This window comes from Hipposideros armiger, unplaced genomic scaffold (genome assembly GCF_001890085.2).
Source record: "Hipposideros armiger isolate ML-2016 unplaced genomic scaffold, ASM189008v1 scaffold_5, whole genome shotgun sequence".
NCBI lineage: Eukaryota > Metazoa > Chordata > Mammalia > Chiroptera > Hipposideridae > Hipposideros > Hipposideros armiger.
The window spans coordinates 4477497-4501137 of record NW_017731355.1 but is presented as its reverse complement, the minus strand read 5'-3'; the positions used below and the strand labels follow the sequence as shown (position 1 = coordinate 4501137).

Genomic DNA, 23641 nt, shown 5'->3' with positions numbered 1-23641 from the left:
GAGCTGCGCGCGCCGAGTTGGCTGTCGGGAGGGGCGGACGTGCGAAGCGAGCAGCCGGTGATATGCTGAGAGGTTCGTCGCTCGGGTGAGTGAGGAACCTTGATCCTTGCGGGCCACCATCCCGGAAGTGGACTTCAGAGGAAGAAAGTGCTAGGGATGTCGGGGATAAATAAGTTTCTCAAGATTCTAGGTACGAATTCACAGAACTTTTTGTGACGCGCGTTGGCCGGGAAGGACTCAGAAGTTTTAGTCACTGCGTCTGAAGGAGCTAGCTTCTCTGCTGAGCCCGACCTGTTTGTGGTGGAGCAGAAGGTAGCGAAGGATGAGTGAGTCTCGGGGCTTCTAATAAAGAGTCCATGTGAGAGAAAGCTGGTCTGCGTTCTTCCTCGTTGGCGGTCTTAAAGATGAGCTGATGATTTAGCGGCTTAGCATGGCTCAGCGGGCAGTGTGGCTCATAAGTCACGAACCGGGAACCCCACTTTGTGGCATCGTCAGATTCTCCAGGTAAAAAAGTCTGAGTCCTCAGGAATGATGAATCGGAGGGATAGACTATGTAGCATAGTTTTGTGATGCAAAGTACCCCTGGTCCGCCACCTTGGGCGAGTTACTTAACCTCTATTCAATGAAGATTTTAATACTACCTCATAGTGTTGTGAGGATTAAATGAGTTTATGGCTGGCACATATTTTCTGTGTTTTCTAATAGTATTAGTATTACTGTGTCTTAAAATTAACTCCACTGCTTAGGATTAATAGGAGAGAGTGAAAGGAAAGGAAGGAAACCTGTTGAGCACCACTCATGTTTAAAAATTTTTTTTTAATAATAAAAGTTACTCAAGGACATTTTAACTCATTCTGGAAAATCCTTGCTGAGCCGTATCAGACTGTTATTTTCATCTTATGTTTCATTACTAGACAATTTCAGATAGGTTTACTTTCAAGTGCCTAATTGTTGAAGAAAATTGAAAAAGTACAAAAATCGTATTCTCTTTTTCTTAAACTATGTAAGCTGATCTGGTTCCATTTTTAGAATTTGCCACATTTTGTCAAAATACAATAACTCATTGTAAAGTGTGGGTGGCAATTGAGTCATCTGTTTCACCTTTTACTCTCAGTGGCTATTGACAGTTCTTTCTTGCCAACAAATTCATTCTTCCCCAAGGAAAGCTCTAGGGTAAAGTATCATAGCTCTAAATTTAGATTGAGACAAATAAATATGAGTATAATTTTAAATGAAAAGTGGTTGACAATGTAGATATGAAAAACTCCCTTTTTGCAACCTAAACAACTTTTGTTACTAAGAGCATCAGAGTTGGAGTTTACCATTTTCCCCCAGGATACCTGACTTACATTTGTTATTGTTGTTGTACCTCAAGTAAGAAGGTTAATATTCTTTAGGATGGTCTATCCAAGTTACTCCAAGTTTTACTTACATTTTCCCTTGGGTATCTTATACCCCCTCACAGGTCACTCATGTGCCTATCTTTGTTACTTTTCTTATATTTGTGTGTTTGTGTATGCATTTTTCAAATTACATAATTGTGCTATAGACTTCATTTCCTTTTCTTACATTTGTCAACTTGCTCAGTACTATTTTTAAGAAACTTCCGTGTTACTTTGTGTTCATCTGGAGCAGCACTGTTCAATAGAATTCTCTGCAATGATGAACATGGAAAATGTTCTAAATCTATGCTGTCCCATATTGTAGCCACTAGCCACATGTACCTATTGAGCTTTTGAAATGTGGGTATTGTAACTGAGGAACCCAATTTTGTTTAAGTCGAAATAGTCACATATGGCTAGTGGCTACTATATTGGACAGTGCAGATCTAGGCCATTACTTCTGTTTGCTCTGTAGCACTCCATGGTTTACATTCCTCCACACTTTACCTCCCTCCCTCCCCAGTAGTGATATCACAGGTTGCCTCCAACTCTGCCATCAGAACACTACCGCAGTAGATATTCTCAAAAGGTCCATGGGACGTATCTATGCTGATCTTGACTAAATATTGCCAAATAATTAGCTCCTCAGAATACCTTCACCAGTATATACTTTCACCAGCAGTCAACGAGGTTTCCTGTGTATCCAGTTTTTGCAGTACAGTATCTTAGTTTTATTTGCATTTCTCCGTGTAGCAATGATTGTTAGGTTTCCTTTGGGTTTCCTCTTCTGTGAATTTCCTGTACATATCCTTTGTTTCTTTTTTTCTTTGAGAGTTGCTGGCTTTTTCCTATTAATTTACGGAAGTTCATTGTTTATTCTTGATACTAGTCCTGTGTCAGTTTTAGCTATCACAGATGTTTTCTCATAATTTATCATTGTCCATTTATGTTACCCTTGGTTAAACAGAAATCACTAATTTTATTGCAAGCAAAGTAGTTAATGCTTTGGGAGATGTGTTGAAGTCTTTCTTTCCCTACTCCTATTTCCCAAAGATATCTTCCTACATTATCTTCTCTTAACTTTATCATTTTATTTGTTATATTTAGGTCTTTAATACATCTTTGGATGTGGTGTAAACATAGGAATCCCATTTTGTTTTTCTCTGTACTGTGGACCAGTTTTCTAACATCATCTTCCGAACAATATACATTTTCTTTATTGATTTGTCGGGCTCTTGATAATTCGTTGTGTCTCCCATATAAACATTGCTCTGTCTCAGTTCTATTACTTTGTCTGTTATTATACCAATGCCATATTGTATTTATATCTGTAGCTTTGGAGCTTAGCTTAGTATCCCACAGAGGTAAGATTTTTTTTTTCCGACTTAAAAAATAAGCTCCTTGAAGAAGTCATGCTTGTTTTCAGAATTTTTTCCCACTGTGCTCAGAATGTTTCAGAAGAATTCAGATGTGTCTGGGTAAGCATTTCAACATCTCTATGGAACAAGTTGGGTTCAGATCATCCGTCTGTCACTTATTAATTCTGTATTGTTGAATGAGCCAGTTAAGTTTTATTATTTTCAGTTTTCTGACCTCTTGAGGCTGGTGGTGGGGCTAAACAGATATGCACTGGCATATTACCCACATATATGCCAACAGATAATGGTCATCCTTAAAGAATTAAAAACGCAAATGATTTTTTTTTTTTAAGATTTTTTTTATTGGGGAATTGGGAGATGGGAACAGAGCTGGGGAATTGGGGAAAGGGGAACAGACAAGTTGCTGTCTTTTTGTTCTTCAGTCTAATTGTGGAGGATGTTTCACTGGCCCAAGTTGGCACCATCATTGCGCTCTTCCCTGGAGAGGCAGATCAGTCGCCGGCTTCTGGACGGCCGCTCACGGCAGCTGCTGGCCGCTCATGCTGGCTGCTGGCTACACACGATAGCCCATGGCAACTCACTGCCACAGGTGCTGCAGCCTATGCCATCGCAGGTGACTCATGGCAGCCCAGCTCCAGGTTGAGCTGCTGTTCAGCATCTTAGCTGTGGAGGGCAGTGTCACTGGCCCTCATATGTGGGATCCGAACCAGGGCCCTCTGGCGTCCCAAGCCAGTTCTTAACCAACGTGCCACTCGGCCGGCCCGCAAATGATTTTTTTCTGTGTCTAACTAACTACTTTTCCCCCACAACAAAACGGTGTAGATTCTGTTTTAAAGGTTTACTGTGTGGATAGATAGCAATTGTATCAGGTTAAGTCTGGCTAGGTTGGTATTGTAGACCCTAGTTGTTGGGCCATTTAAAGTTTGAGTTCTATTTTAGAAAAGACCTAGAATAAATCTGAACGACAGGTTGAGTCATCCAACAAAAATATTTATTGAGCACATATTGAAGCATTGTAAAAGTTCCCAGATTAACTTCTTAACTTTACATTCAATCATGAGATTCTTGCCGCTTACGAAGAATTTTAATTATCCTCTTGGTAACTAGAGGATAAAACACTGTATAGAGTTTAGTCCAAAGTTCTAAACTATTCTTATCCAGAGAGTCAGAGAAAGAAATGGCATTCACCTACTAGTCCATTACTGGAGTGCTAGCTAATTCTTTCCCCTTCTCAATCAAGAAAATGCATGAGAATGTAAATGACTGAGGTTCACTAATACACTGATAACTTTGAATACATTCTTATTTTTTCTTTTTAATATTAATAAACATCAATATTTTATTAATAGTATTAGTGAATAAATTATTTTGGCCACATGTGTTCTTGATCCTTGATGAGACTTACTGGTGTGTTCGTTAGCCACCCCTTTATTTTGCAAATAAGAAAATAAACGGGAAAATTAGGTGATTTACACAGAAGTTAATAGGTAATAGATGACTTTGTTCTGAACTTTGGAGTAGAGAGGTAAGGAATGGGGAAAACATTTTTTGAACTAAGAAAATGTGATCTAACGTTTCTGTAAATAAGCAAATTCTGCCCTCTCCCCAAAAAAGGGATGCATTGGTAACTTACCATTTAGCCTAGAGCATGCGAACCATAAAAAATTATTCAGATTTTATTCTTTTAATTACCTCATAGTATCTTCCAGGACGTAGAGGTAAACCATTATTACTGAAATTCTCTTACATTTTTTTGCAGGGGTTGACAAAAAGACTCAGGGTGCTTATTATACACTATAGGCTGAGTAGAATAGAACATTCCTTTTACAATTGTATCATCTCAACTAGTGAATTCAAAATTGGAGAGGGTTAAATTGAACCACTTTTTTTGGTCCTACTTTACTAAGGTGGCATCAGGGGAAAAAGCTCTTATAGATGTCTAACATGTGTCCAGGTATATATACTCCTTGCCCACCAAGTGGGAATCTGAGTGGCCAATAAACTAGGATTTTGAATTAGAACCATGTGCTCTACCTATTTGAAAACTTAAATTGAATTATTTTTAATAATAGGTAATGATGCTTTGTCATTTGAGATAATATACCAAGTATGCAACAGTTAGTTACTATAGTCAGAACTTAATGGGTAATATTTTTTTGGTTGAGGTTTTTTTGGGTGTGTGTATGTATATGTTAGTGTGCTTTTTGTTATTTTTACCATTTTCCCTGTGTTTTGATTTTTTGTTTGTTTATTTTGGGATTCGTCCATTTTTATTTCAGTTGGAAGAATCATAATGTTTTTGTTTCCATAATGCAGACGGTTTCCAACTGTTGAAAAACGAGCCAAAGTCTTCAATGGATCAAGTTATGTGCCTATTCCTGAAGATGGTCCCTTTCTTAAATCACTACTCTTTGAACTTAGATTATTGGATGAGGATAAGGACTTCACAGAGAGTCGTGATAGCTGTTCACGCATCAATAAGACATCTATCTATGGACTTCCGGTAGGAGGTGAAGAACTCTGGCCAGTTATTGCTTTTGTGAAGAATGGCATAATACATGCTTGTGTTCCACTAGTTGAACAAACTTTATCCCCTCGACCACCATTAATTAGCATTAGTGCAATTTCACAAGGCTTTGAACTTCTTTTTGGGGTACAGGATTTTCTTTACTCAGGTCAAAAAAATGACACTGAACTAAATACAAAATTCAGCCAATTGCCTGACTTGCTTCTGCAGGCATGTCCATTTGGAACTTTGTTAGATGCCAACTTACAGAATTCATTGGATAGTATTAATTTTGCTTCTGTGACTCATCCACAAAAACAGCCAGCCTGGAAAGCTGGAACATACAAAGGAAAACCACAAGTTTCTATTTCTATTACCGAAAAGGTAAAATCCATGCAATATGATAAACGGGATATAGCAGATACATGGCAAGTCGTTGGAGCTGTCACGTGCAAGGTGAGATTTTTCTCTGGTATTTGTTTTAACGTCTATGGAGAAAAGTAAAAATTACTAACTTTATTTTATATTGTTATATGACATTGATTTTTATCATAAACAGCAGTCATTAGATGTTAGATTCATGTGAAAGTTTGTAATGTTACCTTTTTGCATTTGTTACTAATTGTGTTAGTTAATACTGCTGCATAATGAATTGCCCCATTATCCCAACAATGAACATTTATTATCCTCAGTTTTTATGGGCTAGACTTCAGGAGCAACTTAAGAACTTCTAGTGTGATGTCTCTGTGAGATCACAGTCAAGATTTCAATGGAAGCACTAGACACCTGAAGGTGTGATTGAGACTGGAAGATCTACCTGCAGGGTGGCTCATTCACATGGCTGGTTAATCGTGGGAGGCCCTAGTTCCTTTTCCATGTGGACTTCTCAACAGCTGCCTAAGAATGTCCTCACAATGTGGTGACTGGTTTCCCATAGATCAAATGATTAGACAGAGAGACAAAAACTCAGACACGAGGCACAGGTGGAAGCTATTCTTTTTATTACCAAGACTGAAAGGTCAGATAGCGTCACTTCCACCATTTTCTCTTCATTAGGAGCAGGTCACTAAGTCTGGTCCATGTTCAAGGAGGCTGGAATTAGGCTGAAGCTTTTAAAAAGAATGTCAAAGAATTTGTTAAATTTGTTAAATTCATTAAATTCCATTTTCTCTAGAGGGGATTAAATTGGCACACATCTGACTTAATATCTAAAACCATTTTGAAGGACTCTTTGTTTTATTTAAACAAGTCAATAGGTTAATATAGGGTTCTCTGGTTTAAGTTTAAAAAATAGGAAAAGACAATAGAAATAACAATACAGTTAGCAGTGATCAGTGCCATGTTGAATAAAGCAATGATCAGTTCTACAAATACATATTAATACTCCCAGGTATCTTTATTTTTTTGATATCTTCCTTTATTCTCCACAGTTACAAAAATAAACTTTTTATATATCAAACTTAACGTTGAGTAGTTATATACAAATCCTGTAGGTGAAAGTAGATTTCAAGAATAGAGAATTAGAATAGTCTTGGAAGACAAATTGGATCTTCCTTTTTCTTTCTAACTTTAAAGTAACCTAAGAGTTTATGTGTCTGTTTTAAACTTAATGCTCACTTCCATCATGATAAGAAATACAGTCCAGTTATTAACTTTATTAGAAATAACTATTGTAAATAGCTCCAAAATTGAGATGTTCGTGGACTATGTTATTCACAGGTCTTAAAGTAGTTGATCCTTTTTTCTTTTAAGTTCTATGAGATGAAAGTAGGAAAATTCACTATTTCTCTTTTTTCATCCTGAGACAATAAGGGAATATGTTATCTATAAATTACTACTAATTAATATCATGGTACTAAATATCTCAGCTCATTGATAGGCGAACCCTAGTTTGTGGTGTATGGGAATTTTGGATTAGTTCTTCGTCCTAGTCTGATACAAATTATCATGATGGAGAACTTTCTTCTATAAAAACTTTCTTATAAAAATAAAAAGAATGGAGGTGTACCTTAACCCACGTGCTAAATGTTTCTTTAAGCTTGTATGTAAATAGTATAACTGTTAGCCAAACATTTTTTAAGTACTTCAGGAGCATTAGTATTTAAGTACTTCAGGAGCTTAGTATTTAAAGGAGTTTTATCGTGAATCCTATTGTAAATGGAAATAATTATTTCTTCATTTTATTTTAGTCCTAGTAGAAAATCCAGTAAACTGAAAGCCAATGGACTGAATGAAGTTCTAGTCCCCACTCCACCACTAATTCTGTTTGTCTTTGGGGAAAATCTTAATTTTTAAAATTTTTTCTCATTTTTAAAATCAGATAAGTTTCTAGAGCCCTTCTGTTTTTATCATTCCTAGTTAAAAGTCCATATTTACATATGCCAGATTGACTTCAAGGGTAGTACATAGATGTCCTCATTCTGTAGTGAATGATTGGTGATCTGGTATTTTAAATGTCTAAGAAGCAGATGATTTGTTGGTGGTTTCCATAATGGTTACAATTTTCTAATCCTTTTAAGAATGTTAGAAGCTAATTTAATAAGTATAAACAATATTTTAAATTTTTATGGTATTTACTATTAATATTTGCTTATTTTATTACCTCCTTAATATCTGTCAAAAAACAAAACTTTTTGTTCTCGCTAGTTCACATAGAGTGAAGTAGCAGATGGTTTAGAAGTTGAAACACTAAAGTATTTTCAAATTTTGTAGTAAGATTATTTGGCTTTTTTTTTTTTCTTCTTCATGTGGGAGTCGAACTAGCAACCTTGCGGTTAAGAGCACACACTCTATCCACTGAACCATCCAGGCAGCAGCTCAGCTCAAGGTGCCGAGTTCAGTCCCAGCCGCGGGTGGGCATAGCCCACCATCCAACAGGCAGTCTTGTCTTTAGGAGCATGTGCTCTCACCAGCTGAGCCATCCTGCCACCTGTTGGCATCTCAGCTCGGGCACAGCTCACTGGCCCATGTGGGAATCGAACCAGTGACCCTGTTGCTCAGAGTGCGTGGTCTTAAGCAAACTCTTAACCAACTGAGCCACTCAGCCAGCCCTATTTGGCATGTTTATTTTCAAATGTGATTGCCATTGTAACTGTCACTGAAAGAACCTTTATAAAGCACTAATTGTATGTGGTATTGTTCATAATGCCTGCCTGTTCTCTTAAATGCTTACATTGTATGCAAATATATTCCTGAATTCATGCATATGTCAAGCAGTAGATAAAACATAAAAAGGTGAAACATTTCATGTTATAAAGGAAAACAAAGGTAGGATCCGTATGAAAAAGAGATATCCATTCAGCAAACTTTTTTTGAGTATCTCTTGGGCCTAGCAATATGCTAGGCACTCGAAATACAAAGAAAAATATAACAATTCTTGCTTTCAAAGAACTGAAATTTTCAAGAGGGAAACAAACAGGGGCAGAGACAAATACCTATAAGGGTGGGTAGTTATTGCATCATGCAGACTGTGTATAGGATGATGGAACTAGCTGCTGGTATTTGGAGCTAAGCATTATACCTGCTGAGTTCTACTAACTTAAAATAACTGTGTGGATCTAGCCACACAAAACATATCAGTAAGCCTTAAATGGCTCAGTTGGCTAGCTTTAACGGGGTATTTAATAAAGGTAAAGGTCAAGTTAGAGTTGCGGTACAAAGGAAGAACCTGAGTACCCACACACATAAGTAAGCTGTATCATCAGTCTCGTTGGGTCATGAAAAAAGCCGCTATAAGATTTATGGGAGTAAAGGTGTTTAATATAGAAATTAGGGCTTACTCAAATATAAGAGGAGCCGGGAGAGTAAAAGTTTGATCTCTAGCTGCAGCCTTTCAGAAACAGTCACTAATGACTTCAGCCTGAACACTGGGAGGAGATCAAGAAGCCAGGGTCCACAGAAACATCTGAGAAGCCATCGTGTCTCTGTTACAACCTCAAAGCAGAAATTCATGGACAGGCCTGTGACAGTGCTGCATCTGGCCACCAAGGCCTTAAAGCAGGAGCTCAGATTGAGCTCTTCCAGTTTGTGAAGCTGTCAAATCTGGCTTCCATGACCTTCCAAGATACTGGCTTCCTTTTCCCTTCTACCTTCCGAATCTCTACATGGCAGAGGTAGGCTGTGTAGGTGACAATATAGAACATGAGGCCTCAAACAAATTACAGAGAAAAGAGGATTGTAGCTGGAGGGAATCACACATACAGAAGCATGGAGACCTAAGACATGATTTACTCCGGGAAATTCAAGTGTCCAATATGACTGCAGCATTTAGTTGCAGGGTAGAAAATGGTTAAGAGGTAGATGGGAGCCAAACAATGAAAAGAAACACAGAACTGAAAGGTCTTGAGCGTGGATACAATATAATTAAAATTAATGTTTTATTAACGTAACTTGGCCTTGATTAGAAGAAAACAAATCTAAATACATTCGGAGAGCTGTATCAGAAACTGTAAGGGCCTGTACCGGTGTGTTTGTGACAGGAATGGAGAGAAGTCTGGGTTTAAAATAGCTTTTTAAAGGTTTTAGATGTAAGCAGAGGGCTCTAGGAAGGCTCTCCTGGTCTCTCGCATGAGTGTCAGAGAGCATGATAGAACTGTTAACCAGAACACACAAAGCAAAGAGAACAATGCCTTGAGAGAAAAGTGAGTTTAGTTGTGGAAAATGAGTCAGATAAATTCAGAAAAGCCTCACGCAGATGTATGCTTCTAAGATCTCAGTAAAATCTGTTTCTGTTTGTATTGCAGTGTGATTTAGAAGGAATCATGCCAAATGTTACCATCAGCCTGAGCCTCCCCACCAATGGGTCTCCACTTCAGGATATTCTGGTTCATCCTTGTGTGACTTCTCTTGACTCTGCCATTCTGACTTCTAGTAGCATTGATGCAATGGATGATTCTGCATTTAGTGGACCTTACAAATTTCCATTCACTCCACCGTTAGAGTCATTCAACTTATGCTACTACACTTCCCAGGTAAACAACCTTGGAAAAATTGAGACTTTGCTAATCTTTATATTATGAATTCTCTTTTGAACAAGCCATTTATACATTTGGTCCAAAGGAGAACTTTTCATGAGTTATTTACCGGACAGTGGTTGATGGATGAAAATGAATAGGCGGTTCTTTGAATAGGATGCCTCTTATCTCTGGTGTCTATTAACAACATTGAATGGTTTTCAAAGTAATGGGATTTTTTTTAATGTTCCCTAGTAAGGAGTTCATGGTATAGAGTAGATTCTGGTATGATTTAGTAATGGTTTGAACCCTGAACATATAAAAATACCCCTAATTCCAGGCAACTATAGTTGCAAATATATAAATTATTTATAACTATTTATTGCATATTAAATAACTACTGTATGTAAGACATTGTCCTAGGGCCTTTACATATATTTTCTCTAGTATTTTTAAAACCCTTAAGGTAGGTACAGTTAGCCCCATTTTACAGATGAGGACAGTCAGAGAAACTAAATGATGTGCACAAGGTCTTACAACTGACAAGTAACAGAGTCTAGATTTCAACCTAAATTTTCCAGATCCCAAAATCCAACATCTTTCCTACTATATTATTTGTCTCCTGTCCTAATTGTGAATCAGTGGTCTAGAAAAATCTACTCAAGCTAGCTTAAGTAAAGGGAATTTATTTCGAGCATGCAAGAGGCAATTTCATTGTCATTCAAGGATAAGAAAATAGATACAGTCCATACTGGAACTAGAACCAGAAAATAAGCATTAAAATCACCCTGTCCTCAAGGTCTGTCTCATCTCTGCCTCTTGGCCTCCTCTTCTAGCTGGCTTCCTCTGCTTGCATAGGACCTACAGCTGTAGGACTTATACTGTATAAGTAGGTCCTTCCTATTTTTTACTTCAAATGTACCATAAAGAGTGATTGACTCATCCCAGCATACAGATTGTCTCCCCTTCAATCAGTTCTTGATAACCAATTTAGTAAGCTGCTGCTGAGCTAGGGAGAGGAGGTGTCACAAGGTACAAAGCGGGCAGCGGGAACTGTGGGCAGGGTGTCAGTGATCAGCATGTCTAGTGCACGTCATAAATTGCAGATCATTGAGAACCTGGATGAGCCAGAGCAGGGAAAAACATGTATAGCACACCTTTGTAAGGCACCTTTCTCATCTTTGAAAACAGAAAGAGATGGAAGAATCCCTGCCCTTACAATGAATGTAGCTCTATCATCTATTATTAAAATAACCTGAAGTAACCCATTAGTCATAGTAATGACTATATTACTAATTACAAGGCTTTTTTTCTCAATCACCATTGATATTTTAGACCCATTAACAGAGAATTATATAAAAAATTTGTTTATGCTTGTTTCCAGGTTCCTGTCCCACCAATTTTGGGCTTTTACCAAATGAAAGAGGAAGGAGTACAACTAAAAATAACAGTTAATTTAAAACTTCATGAAAGTGTGAAAAATAATTTTGAATTCTGTGAAGCTCATATACCGTTTTACAATAGGTAGGAATAAAATAACATGATGCCATAATTTCTGCCTTCCTTAGTACATTTGCCCTGCTCTACAATTAACTACCTGTCTTTGTTTTTTATCTTATTGTTAAGATACTTTTGTTATTGAAATGAATGCTGATTCTGAACCAAAGCATAATCATAAAAATAATCTCCTTACCTTTAAATGTGTCTTCACATTTCTGGTTAAACTTGCTACTAAATATAAACTTCAGCCACTGTAAATTCCTTAGGTATTCTTTCACTCCTGGCTCTATTTCTAGCAATTTCTCTATAGTCTACATACAAGTCAAGTCCAAGTATCAACTACCTGGTGAATTAAGACAACTATATCACAAGATTACAGTTGACCCTGAACAACTCAGGAGTTGGGCCACTGAACCCCGCACAGTCAAAATCCACGTATAAATTTTGACTCCGCAAAAACTTAACTATAAATGGCCCTCCACATCTGCAGAGTCCCGCCGGGGATTGAAAAAGATGACCCTTGAACAACATGGGTTTGAACTGCATGGGGACCCATGTTGTTCAAGAGTCAGCTGTATGTCTTCATAGATTCTTGTAAATTTGTTCTACAGCATAGTTCTTTTCAAAGGATATTGAAATATATGGTAAAATCATGGTTTTAATGTTATTCCAATCTATGTGACTGTATTAATACATTCAATATAATTTTATAGTTGTCTTTAGAATTAATGATGAAATGTATATCATCACCAAAGATATTTATTATAACTGGTGTTTTTTTGAGATATAATGTTATTCTACTCTGTTATGCAGACTTGAATATAGATATGCTTTTATGCTGTCCTTGCATTAAGTAACAGTAGCAAGTTTTGACTTAGAGTTCTTAAAACTGTTTTATCTGTCGTCATTACTTCTTTCTATTGTGTCTTTTTCTTTTTTAAAGAGGTCCAATCACACATGTGGAATACAAAGTTAGTTTTGGCCAGCTTGAAGTATTTCGAGAAAAAAGCTTATTGATCTGGATTATTGGTGAGCTAGGTTTTGTTTATTATTTCTCATTCACTTGCTGTACAATCTACTTGATTTAGGATATTTGATTGGTGTATTTGTGTTTTTAGGACAGAAGTTCCCAAAATCAATGGAAATTAGCCTTTCTGGAACTATAACTTTTGGAGCTAAGAGCCATGTGAAGCAGCCGTTTGACCACATTTGCATTGGAAGTACAGCATATTTAAAGGTAAATATATTTGTATGGCTCACTACATTAGAAACCTTTCCTTTCTTTCTAAATTGCATATGTCTAATTGATTTTTATTGTTTTCTGGCCATTTTTTTAAAATTCTGTGCTAAGTTCTTTTTAAAATTTTTGTGAGATTCTTTTTGTTTATTATTAGTCACTTTCCATTTCACTTAATACTTTAAAATTTTTAAGGTGAAACAGTTAAGTATGACCGAAACACCTCAACTTAATCTACAATAGTTCTACTCAGCTCTAGTTATCACATTTGAGATTGGTATACAAAAAATACAAGATGTTGTCCTTGCCCTGTATGGATTTTTCAATAATCCATGTCAATAATTGATCAATTCTAACTGCTTTTGGTGTTTCAAGGAAGGAGTGAATACTTCTGACCAAAGTGGTCAAGGAAAGGATTGCAGATGGAGTTTAAGGCGAAACTCTGAGGCCCAGATAAGCATGAATTCGAAGCCTTGAAAATTGACTAATATTTGTATAGGTAAAGAGATGACTTAATCAAAGGAATGAAGGATAACAAGGCATATTTAGGAACCAGTGCCAGAAACAATAGTAATACATAAGGCTGGATAAGTGATTTAAGTCTGGATTGTAGAGGGTTTGAATCTAACTTTTAATTCCTTTGTTAGAAAATGTTATTTTTTAACCCTGTGTCAGGCGCAGCTGATCTCACAGATTCATTGCACACAAATTTTCAAATATCTAACAGTTAATTTAAGTATCGTGACTCATTGCTTCCATGTCTTCCCCCTCTAGGTAACCTATCGCCAGTCATGTTTGTGACTTAGAAAAAACATATTTCATTGCGGCATCTTTGTGTGCAATGAATCTGTGAGATCAGTTGTGCCCAACAGAGGGTTATTAAGTATGGGAGTGGTCTTTCAGAAAGCAATACTTTATGAAGATCAATCTAGAACAGATGTGAGGAAGATGAGTGAAAAAAAAAACTTGAGACAAAGTATTATTTAGTTATATTAGTATTCCAGATGAAAGGTAATAAATTAATGATGCTGAGCTAGTATAGTGTCACAAAAAGAGAAAAGAGGAGAATAAAAGGAAGCAACTGTTATAAGCATTGTAATAAAGGTAAAGTCATGGTCACTAATTAAATATAGAGACAAGAAATAGTTTGAAGTCAAAGATGGTGTTACTAAAAAAAAAAATATGTAACTTAAACCAGACTTGAAGCTCCAGGAGAGCAGAGACAGAAACCGTCTCATTGAATATTCATTGTTTTACTACCAACAATCTAGTCCAGTACCTAACACATAAATATTTGATAAATGAATCAATACACTTAGAAGAAAGTACTGATATGGAGAAAGTTAGGAGGGAGTGGGCTTCATATTGTGTATGTTGCTGATGATAGCAACATATCCCAGTGTAAGTGTCCAGTAGGTACTGGAGCTTGATTCTCAAGAGAGAGTGCAACTGTGTATAGGATTTAGGAGTTCTCCTTGGAGAAGAAATAGTTGAGTTAGTGGAAATGAATAAGATCAGGAAAAGATAAGAGAAAATAAGGTTCAGGAAGATTCAGAAGAACCAATGAAGGAAGTAGAAGGGATGATCGAAAAGGTAGCAGGAAAACCTAAATAGAATGGTAACAAATAAAAAAAGATTGAAATTTATTCATAAAACCAATTAAGGGACATGGTAGTGAAGTCACAGTATACTAGCAGTATTCATTTCTTCTCTCTCGGCTTCAACTATGTCCACAAGAATCACTATAAAAATTCCTACTTTCAGATATTTTTTCAGGAAAAGAAATGTGGAATGTTACTATATATATAGTATGTCTTTCAAAGGTACGGATTATGACTTTTCATTTCCATCACCTAACCAGTTATAATTTAATCAAAAGCATGTACCCCATTATTTGTGTTCACTTAATAGATTTATAATGTCAAGCTGTGTGGAAATCAACGTTTTCATAACTTCCAGCATCCAGAATTATACTAAATAAGCAAGCAAGAGCCCTTTACTATGACAGATAATTTGAATTGGAACTGGAAAAAAAAATTGCTACAAAATCTGAAAATTACATTCTATGCAAGTGATCAGTTTGGCAATTAGAAGGATGAAGTTAGGAAATGGGAGAGATTTGTAGGGAAGTGAGATGGAAGGGGGAAAGTATAGGAAAGATACCAGGATATTGCAAAATCTGGAGCTTTTAGCAGCAAAGACGAAGAGAACCACAGCAAAAGGAGACTGGAGCTTCATAAGATATAGACCTTTCATAGCTAATGTGGATATCACTGTGACTGAGGCATCAAATGTGGTGCCTTCAAAGAAGGTCCTAATGGCCTTCCCTATTATATAATAGCACAACATAATAATTGGCATTTATACTGATGACGCCACGTTATCAGTTAAATCCAGGAACTATGGATTACATTTTGGAAAGGTTGTATAGGTGAGAGAAGGAGTAATTTCTAAGCTTAGTTTTGTAAAAGTTAAATTTCATTTTTCTGGAAAATTAAGTAGAACAATTCATTCCTTCTAAACACCTTCTAAATACAAAATAAACTAGTATTTCTGTTTTAATAATTGCATTCTTGTGTTTTGGTAGAAGATGTATACGTTTCTGCCTGTGGAAGAATTAGGATCTGAAGTATATCACAGTCACATAGGTTAGAGATAGAAGAGAATATACAGAACACCAGACACCACAGGGGAAGGGCACCAACTTTATAGCCAGTCAGGTCTGAGTTCAGATGCCAGCTCTGCTACTTACATTCCGGGATGCTAATGGCTTCCATCTCTGTATTGGGTTGTTGGAAAAGTCATGACGCATTTTTTTCTATGTTTTTCATTGGAAAAATGCGTCATGACTTTTCCGACAACCCAATAAAAATATGAATACCTTGCAGTATGGATTAGAGTTCATATTAGAGAAGCGCCTGCTGTGTGTTAAGTTCTTCATAATGGCAGCCTTACAAAGAAATTGCCCTAATGCAAAGGGGAAACGGGATATATATATATATATATATATATATATGCGCTTGTGCGCACACACAATATACAATATTCAGGTTTAATATTTGTGATTTTAATTTTGTGAACTGTGTGAAGTAAATTCCTAAAATTACGTCAAGGGGAAAAAGTGTGAACATTATTTTAATCAAGGAATCACTTCAATTTGATACATTTCTCTTCTTTTTCTAGCTTCATTTTAGGATCTTGGATTATACACTTACTGGGTGTTATGCGGATCAGCATTCAGTTCAAGTTTTTGCATCAGGAAAACCAAAAATAAGTACATGTAAGTTGTACAGATTCAAACTAACTTGATGAAATTAAAATGGTGTTATGCAGTTATTACCTAAGGTAAAATTAAAATGTAACAGAAAGAGATCAGAGGATATGCCCAGTTAATAAAAATTCCAGCCTGATCCTATTCTGTGTATCACTTTGTGTGCTTTACATTGTCCTCTGCCTTCTCCTGTTTATAAAATTGTCTAGAAGAGCAAGGATTGGCATAGAGGTGGGCTTTAGTATAAAGTTGGATTTGTTTTACTCTCGTTATAATATACACTTTTATTTAGAGGTTGCTCACAGGGGTTTTGGTGTTAGACTCACAAGAGTCTGGCTCAGATAATTTATTATCTGTGTAATTTTAAGCAAGCTAGTGAACTCAAAGTTTTAGATTCCTCACCTATAAAATGGAAATGATAGTATTATTTACCTCAGGATTGTTATGAGGTTTAAATAAAATTATATCAACCAAGCACTTAACATGATGCTTAGCATGTAGCGTGGATTCAATTTACATTAGATATGATTATTTAAATTTTTAAATATTTCTAGCAAATGTTGTAGTCAATGAGCATTATTTAGTACCCTCTCTTTTATGAATAGGCGGGCAATAGAAAGAAGGTTTCCTTCCTTCAGCGAGTTTGTTGGTTGTAAATACACACACACACACACACACACACACACACACACACATATACATACACACACATATACATACATACAGTATATATATAGTATATGAAAATATAGGGAGACAAAAAGCAATTTATAAATGAATTTAAAATTATTTAATTCAGATCAAATACATATATGTGCCATAGAATAGAAAAGTAGCTAGAATGTGATAGAGTTAAATGTAAGCAGAAACCTTTTGCCTCATATATTAAGGAGAATAAAGCTATTGTATTTAGATAACTATTTCTTAAAGATTAGGGTTTTTAAAATAGGAAGAATAAGACAGGACTTTTTACTTGAAAGTTTCAAAAGAATTATAGAACTCAGATCTATAGAATTCTAAGCAATTATTTGTGAAGGGCAATAATAAAATCTATGTAATGTAATCAGAATAAGCCACATTCTGTACCTCCATAAGCTTTCCCTGTGTTTTCTCCTACATCATTTGTTGGTTGTTTTTTTAAAGAAATGCATATGTATAGATGGACTAGTCTTCATAATGCATTTTTTTATGAAAGCATAATATAGTTATGTCAGTTTGGACAAACCAGTGGTTTTGTCTTAAATACAAACAAACCACTATGTTAGATTGTATCTAATGAATGCAAAATAGTAAATAATAATAGCTAACATTCATTGCTTACTGTGGGCCAAGCACAGTTCTAAATATTTTATGCATGTTAACCCATTAATCCTCACAGTGCCCTATTAAGTGTTGTTATCCCCATTTTACAGATGAGAATGCTGATGGAACAGAGAGATTAGGGTCACATAACTAATAAATGGCAGAACTGCAAATCAAACTCATGTAGTCTGGCTCTGGAGCCTGGCTCCCTAACCAATATACTGTGTTCCCTCCCAATGTTAATAAGTTCCCAAACTGGAAAAAAAAAAAAAAAAGAAAGAAAAAGATAAAGTAATATATCCTATCTATATATACCCTTTTCATTATGAAGAAGAAAGGTAGAAAAGGCAGAATTAGATATTTAGTGATGTGTGTAATAATAAGAATTTACATGTGTCTAGCTCCAAATGAGCATTATCTCAATTTAACATATCAGAAAATTTTAGTTCAAAGCTACAAAGCTATTTTTAAAAAAGCTTAAATTTGGTGAGAATTATAAGAAACCACTGAAGCAATCTTTTTAAAACATTATTAGAAACTCGGGTGTTTATTTCTATCTTTGAAACAGAATGGGTAGAGAATAGGAAGATCAGAATCAGTATCATGGTGAAGAGGTTACAGAAGGGAAACCAATAAAAATTTTTATGTTGTAGTTGTAGTTGAAGTAATGGTCCACAAGAAACAGAATTTAGGGAAAATGTGAGGAAACAGTTGGCAGATTTAGCATAAATGAAGGATATTGGCATAAATTTGGCATAAATAAGCTTAAAGATGGATTATTTAAATATGTAACGAACCCATATTTTCAAAGTGGTAAAAGTTATCATCTTTGATAAAATCAAATTAAAATAAATATTTCAAAATACTACCCTCCTTGAGATAATTGTGTTCCACAGTTTTAAAGTATCATGACTTTGTCCTCTTACTGAATTTTTGTTAATATACTAGTCTTATCATTTATTTCTTTTTTTTCCCAGACCGGAAACTAATTTCTTCGGAATATTACATCTGGAATTCTAAAGCTCCTGCTCCAGTAACATATGGATCATTATTACTGTAATTGTCTCATGTTTAAATAGAATTTATACAATAGTAGCATAGCTTAAATCATAGTCTTTTATTTTTAATGTGTATACATATAACCTATGAGTGAAAAAAATCATGGAATGATTTAATTATTAAAATGCCGTTGTTTGACATTTTCAGTCTGACATAGTTTGAAAAAACATTTTAAAGACTAATGTCTCCAATTTTGTTACCCTTTTATTTTACTCAAATATGATTCAGAGCATAAAGCAGTAGTGATTCATTTTAGGCTTATTTTAGACTAGTCATAGATCACCCTGCCAATCCTGTTACTTCCTGCTCCTGTAGCCAACCTGGCTAATCAATCATATCCCTCTTTCTCCCCTGATCCTTCTGGATACAAGCTCAGGCTCCTCTTTAGCGCAGAGCTACACGCAGCTCTGGATTGTAGATGATGTGCAAAATAAAATACGATTTACTCTTCCAAACCTGAGTACTAAGTTCCTAGTACGTTGTGTTGTTACAGAATACCAACAACCACATTAGAAACAACTAAATCTCTTGAAAAAACAGCCAATGAAAACAAAGGAAAATTGTTTAAATAGTAACTTGTTCTTAACCAGAACTATACTATTGACTAATAAAGAATCTGCATTATTCTACTTAAAGTGTTTATCTCTGTTCTAGAGTTACTTTTCAGGTAAGCTTGTTAATCTGCCACAGTAACATTTTGCTTAGGGTGTCTGCAAGAATATTAAGAGGGGTGGGATACCTTTAGAAGATGAACACTGTTTTGTAATCACTTATGTCTGCAGCCAAATTTGTAAAGATACATTTAGGTATAATAGTGCTTTTTTCATCTTCTATTATATTAAAACTCATTAATGAATGAACTCGGATAAAAATTCAAAAGCCATTCTGTGGCTAGAGAGTATCATTTTATCTTATTTCAGTCTCATATAGCTTCTTTTCTTTAAATTTTCACTCTCGCTTTCTTATTAGCATTCTCTTGGTTTCCTCAGGAACCATCTAGTCATACTCTTTATTCTCTACCTATCTTTATAGTTATAGGTCTCATTTTGTTTTCAAAGCAGTTCACTTGTTAAGTTGTACTTTAAGTGACCATTCAAGAAAAGATGAAACCTCAAGATCCTCAAAACTGAATCCATGTCAAGTGCCTTTTTACAGAACAGAATTAGAAGCATTATAAAAAATGTTACAGACTAATATTCAATTAAATTATATCTTGGTTTCTATTTTTTAATGAGTCTCTTAAAGCTTAGAAAAAGCTGCTGGCTCCTTGAAAGAGAGCTATGAGAGTTTGAAGGGATATTGCATATAAATTTAGGATTTGAAATATGGTTTTTTTAAATTAAGGTCAATCCTACTCATTATAAACTCATTTTCTGCAAGGCATTATCATGCCACATGTTCTCTGTGCAGAATCATCCCAAGCAACAAAGGAAATGGAATAACTGTCTGACCAGGACTTTAATTTGTTATTCTAGCCTAATCATAAATAATCAGTTATAAAAACTTTCCATTTGAAAGAATAAAAAAATCATTCCCCTAAAGTTTTTCGATCTCTTAAACTCAAGGAAAGCTTAACATTTAACTTACGTTAATATTAATGAAGCCATTTGGACATCTTGATTGTATAAATGTTTAGCAAAGTACACTAAGATAAGCAGGAGGCATTTATCTAGTGAGTAGGCAGAGATTCAGTATAATAATACCCTAAGGAAAACTTTCTTTATAAGCAATCAGAAGAACCAGTGAATCTTTGGTTTGACATTTCTAGAAAGCTGAGGAAAATCTAGGGAGTAATGGAAAAGTATGGGGGCGATGGGCAACCTGATGCCATCTGTTGCCATTCCATTCTAACATAACGCTACAGAACTAAAATCAACTCATGTTTTCACCCTGTTGAGATCAGCTGGACACACTGTGATGCTTTTGATTTTGTCTAGAAATCTGTCACTTCAGGATAATTTCTGAAGACAAAGTCTGCTTCCCGTTTGGTAGGTGACCTGTTTAATGTTTTCCCTGTGTCTGGGAACTCCTTAGTGTAATTAGCGACCTTTGAACTCCACAACTAATCCTGAGCTATTTTGTATTCCTTACTCATCTTTAAGGCTGGACCTTTCTTTTCTTCCAACTCCGCTGCCACAATTAAAGAAGAAACAGCTGCATTTCAAAGGGATTCCGATTCCAGAAGCTTAATCGTGATTGACGTGTTCTTATTCTAAGCTATAAGACACTCTAAGAGTCCTTTCTTGGGTTAAAACTTCAATCATTTTCTAAAAAAATTATCTCACTATGGATTTTATTCATTTTCTTTGATAACTATTCTTTGCATTTTTTAACTTGAAAGATGCTTTGCGTTTGCAGTGAATATGAGCACCTACTTCCAATTAGATTTGGATGGTGTCAGACCTACTCTAGATGCAAAATTGCTAAATTCCCTTTTAGTGTCAAAATATGATTATGAAATCTGATGTATATCATATGAGTAATTATTCTTCAGCAGACCCAAAAGGTTAAAAAAGTGTTAAATTTCTGGAAATGTACTCCAGAAAAGAGAGTTTATGAATTTGGTAAAACCCTTTTTTTCTTCAATTTTTACTAAACAATATTTTTTAAACTTTTAAGCTGGCAGTATCCTTTCAGTGGTAGGCAGTTTTTTTTTTACTTTTTAAATGATTTAAATTTCAGGTTTGAAGTAATGGCCTCAGAAAATTTTTTGTTCAAAAAAAATTTTTTGATTAAACATTTGTATAAAATTTAATTTTTTTACACCAGCTCAGTATTTCTGATGAGCTAAAATTATTGCGATTTTATATATTTTATGATTTAAGATCTTTCAAAGCACAATTTTATAAATAATAGCAACTGCTAATATTTTTCTTCTATTTTCTTCTTACAGTATTCCAAACTACTTTATAGACATTCGTAGACTCCTGCACCACTCCTGGGAGGTAGATAGGTCCAGTTTTCATTGAGTCTCTTCGGGGACCGCTGCCACAGCAGTACGGTTGTTTCTAAGACAAAGGTCAGAAAAGGGATGTTAATAAACAGTCGTCAGGTTTAAGGGACTTTTTTAGGATTACATCTTAAATTCCAACAAATCAGATTTAGGAGTTACTGAAAGTGAAATTGATCCATCCCTCATCCAAACTTTGCAATACTTTCCTGTTCTGACATCATTTAGATAGTTAGCTGTATTATCAGATTAGAAACCATTGTACCAGGCTGCTGAAAGGAAAAGAAGGCAAAAAGCTAAACATGGGATGAATTCTGAACCTTTTAACCTGGCTGAAGTATGTTGGTCCCTGTTATGCAAATACCTTCAATCCTCTGCTAAGTTCAGTGGAAATAATTTTCTTGAATGACAGGTTTATTCAGCAAGGATTCAGTTGGTGATTAATCCCCCTTTGATCTAGGGTATTTCACTTAACTACCAGTTACCTCTTTCTGACAAAGTGCAACTGAGATTAGGGAGATCACTAGAACACTACTAGGGTGTGCGTTTATTCTCTCTAACCTTTTAAAGCAAGGGCCAAGAATGCAATTTATTTTCTGTATTTGAAGATGTAAAGTCCTGTCTGCTAAGTTAGAAAGTCAATTGAATACCAAATGAAGTTTATTTCTTACGTAATAGAACAAACATTTCTTTTTGCTTTGCTTAACATGATTTTTAGGAAAATATATGCTTTGGAAAAAAAAAACTACATTCTAAGGTATTTCTTCTAGTTTTGTTTCATGTACTAGAGTGTATTCTTATTGGCCCAGAGATAACCTAAAAATCAAAGCAGTGGCTATAACTTAGGTTGAGAATATGCTTCTATTTTATTAAACTGCATGGTTTCTTCCCACCCTCCCCATTAAAAAAAAAAATGTCATGCTATGTGGTAAAGAAATCCAATTGGGGAAAATATGTAATACACAATTATTCCTATCGTGAGACTTCTGATTTCAAAGCTTCATTTGTTAACTTTCCCCTTTCTTGAGGAAAAGAACTTGTTATGTTGCCATCATAATAATTGCATTCATTTTCAGAATGATTTTTTTCATAAATGTAAATGATGCCATTACAAAAATACTTCTAAGTAATTATTTTAAATTATTAAAATAACCATTTTCCACAGTATTGTTTACTATTTTTTCTGCCCCTTTTTTTTTTCATTTGACTGGGTACTACTTTTTTCATCACTAAATTTTGAAATAGTCTGGAATTTTGCACAATATTTTAAGAATAAAATTTTAAGGTGTGTTTCATGCTAGTCTCAAAAAATTCTCCTTTTTAAAAAAAACTTACCAATGTTAATGTCAATATTTATCTTGCAAGATACAAAATTTGGGTTATCTAGTCCTGACATATATTTCAAGTTCCTTAAAGAAACATAATTGTAACAAAATTTGTTTTTAATTATTAAATTATAAAGCCTTTTTAAAATGCTTTATAATTATTCATTATTCTAGTAGCAATTTGCAATACAAGTTATGTATTTTCATAATTCTCTTATATATTTTTTTTTAGCTCAAACTTTTTGTGACCCAATTTCTAAATTAAAACGACTCAAAAAAGTACATGTGTAACTTACCTTGGTACCCAACCAGGCTCTCTAGTTTCAATTTAGTAACCAAACTGTTTCCAAATATCTTTGATAGCAAGTTACTTAACAGCAGTAAAATTGAAGGTCAGAAAAAATACAAGATGAAAGGCAGAATCTCCTGGCTATGTTGCTAAGAAACTAGTATTTTTAATAATTCACTACTCTGCAGTAAACACAGTGCCAAAAAAATGTATGCACATTTCAAGAAAGGAAAAAACTTAAAATTGTTAATACAATGAGTGATGCTAGCATTCATTTGATTAACGCCATCTTTTGAGCGAATGTCATACTACATATTGCTACTTAATTCAATTTAACAATGAAAAGTAATACATAGATGACATCTCTTAAAATGTGTATACATTTGTTTTGCACCCCCAGTATTTCGTTAATAAAATGTTGTAATATATTTTGAAATATGCCATCTGAGAAAGAATCTCTATAAAACATATACGTGTGTATATTTATGT

General features: G+C 35.0%; 1 protein-coding gene across 2 annotated transcripts; it reads left to right on the top strand.

Moving 5' to 3' along the window:
- Positions 1–8: 8 nt before the first annotated feature.
- Positions 9–23266, top strand: AP5M1 (adaptor related protein complex 5 subunit mu 1). 2 transcript variants are annotated; one of them, XM_019644896.1, is made up of 8 exons: positions 9–85; positions 5078–5723; positions 10010–10237; positions 11604–11743; positions 12663–12748; positions 12838–12956; positions 16140–16236; positions 18507–23266. In XM_019644896.1, the coding sequence occupies exons 1-8, from the start codon at positions 63–65 to the stop codon at positions 18587–18589; spliced, it is 1422 nt and encodes a 473-aa protein (XP_019500441.1). In that variant the 5' UTR covers positions 9–62; the 3' UTR covers positions 18590–23266. The 2 variants fall into 2 exon arrangements, with proteins under 2 accessions (XP_019500441.1, XP_019500433.1); XM_019644888.1 differs by lacking the exon at positions 9–85 and adding an exon at positions 97–504.
- The last annotated feature ends 375 nt before the right edge of the window (positions 23267–23641 follow it).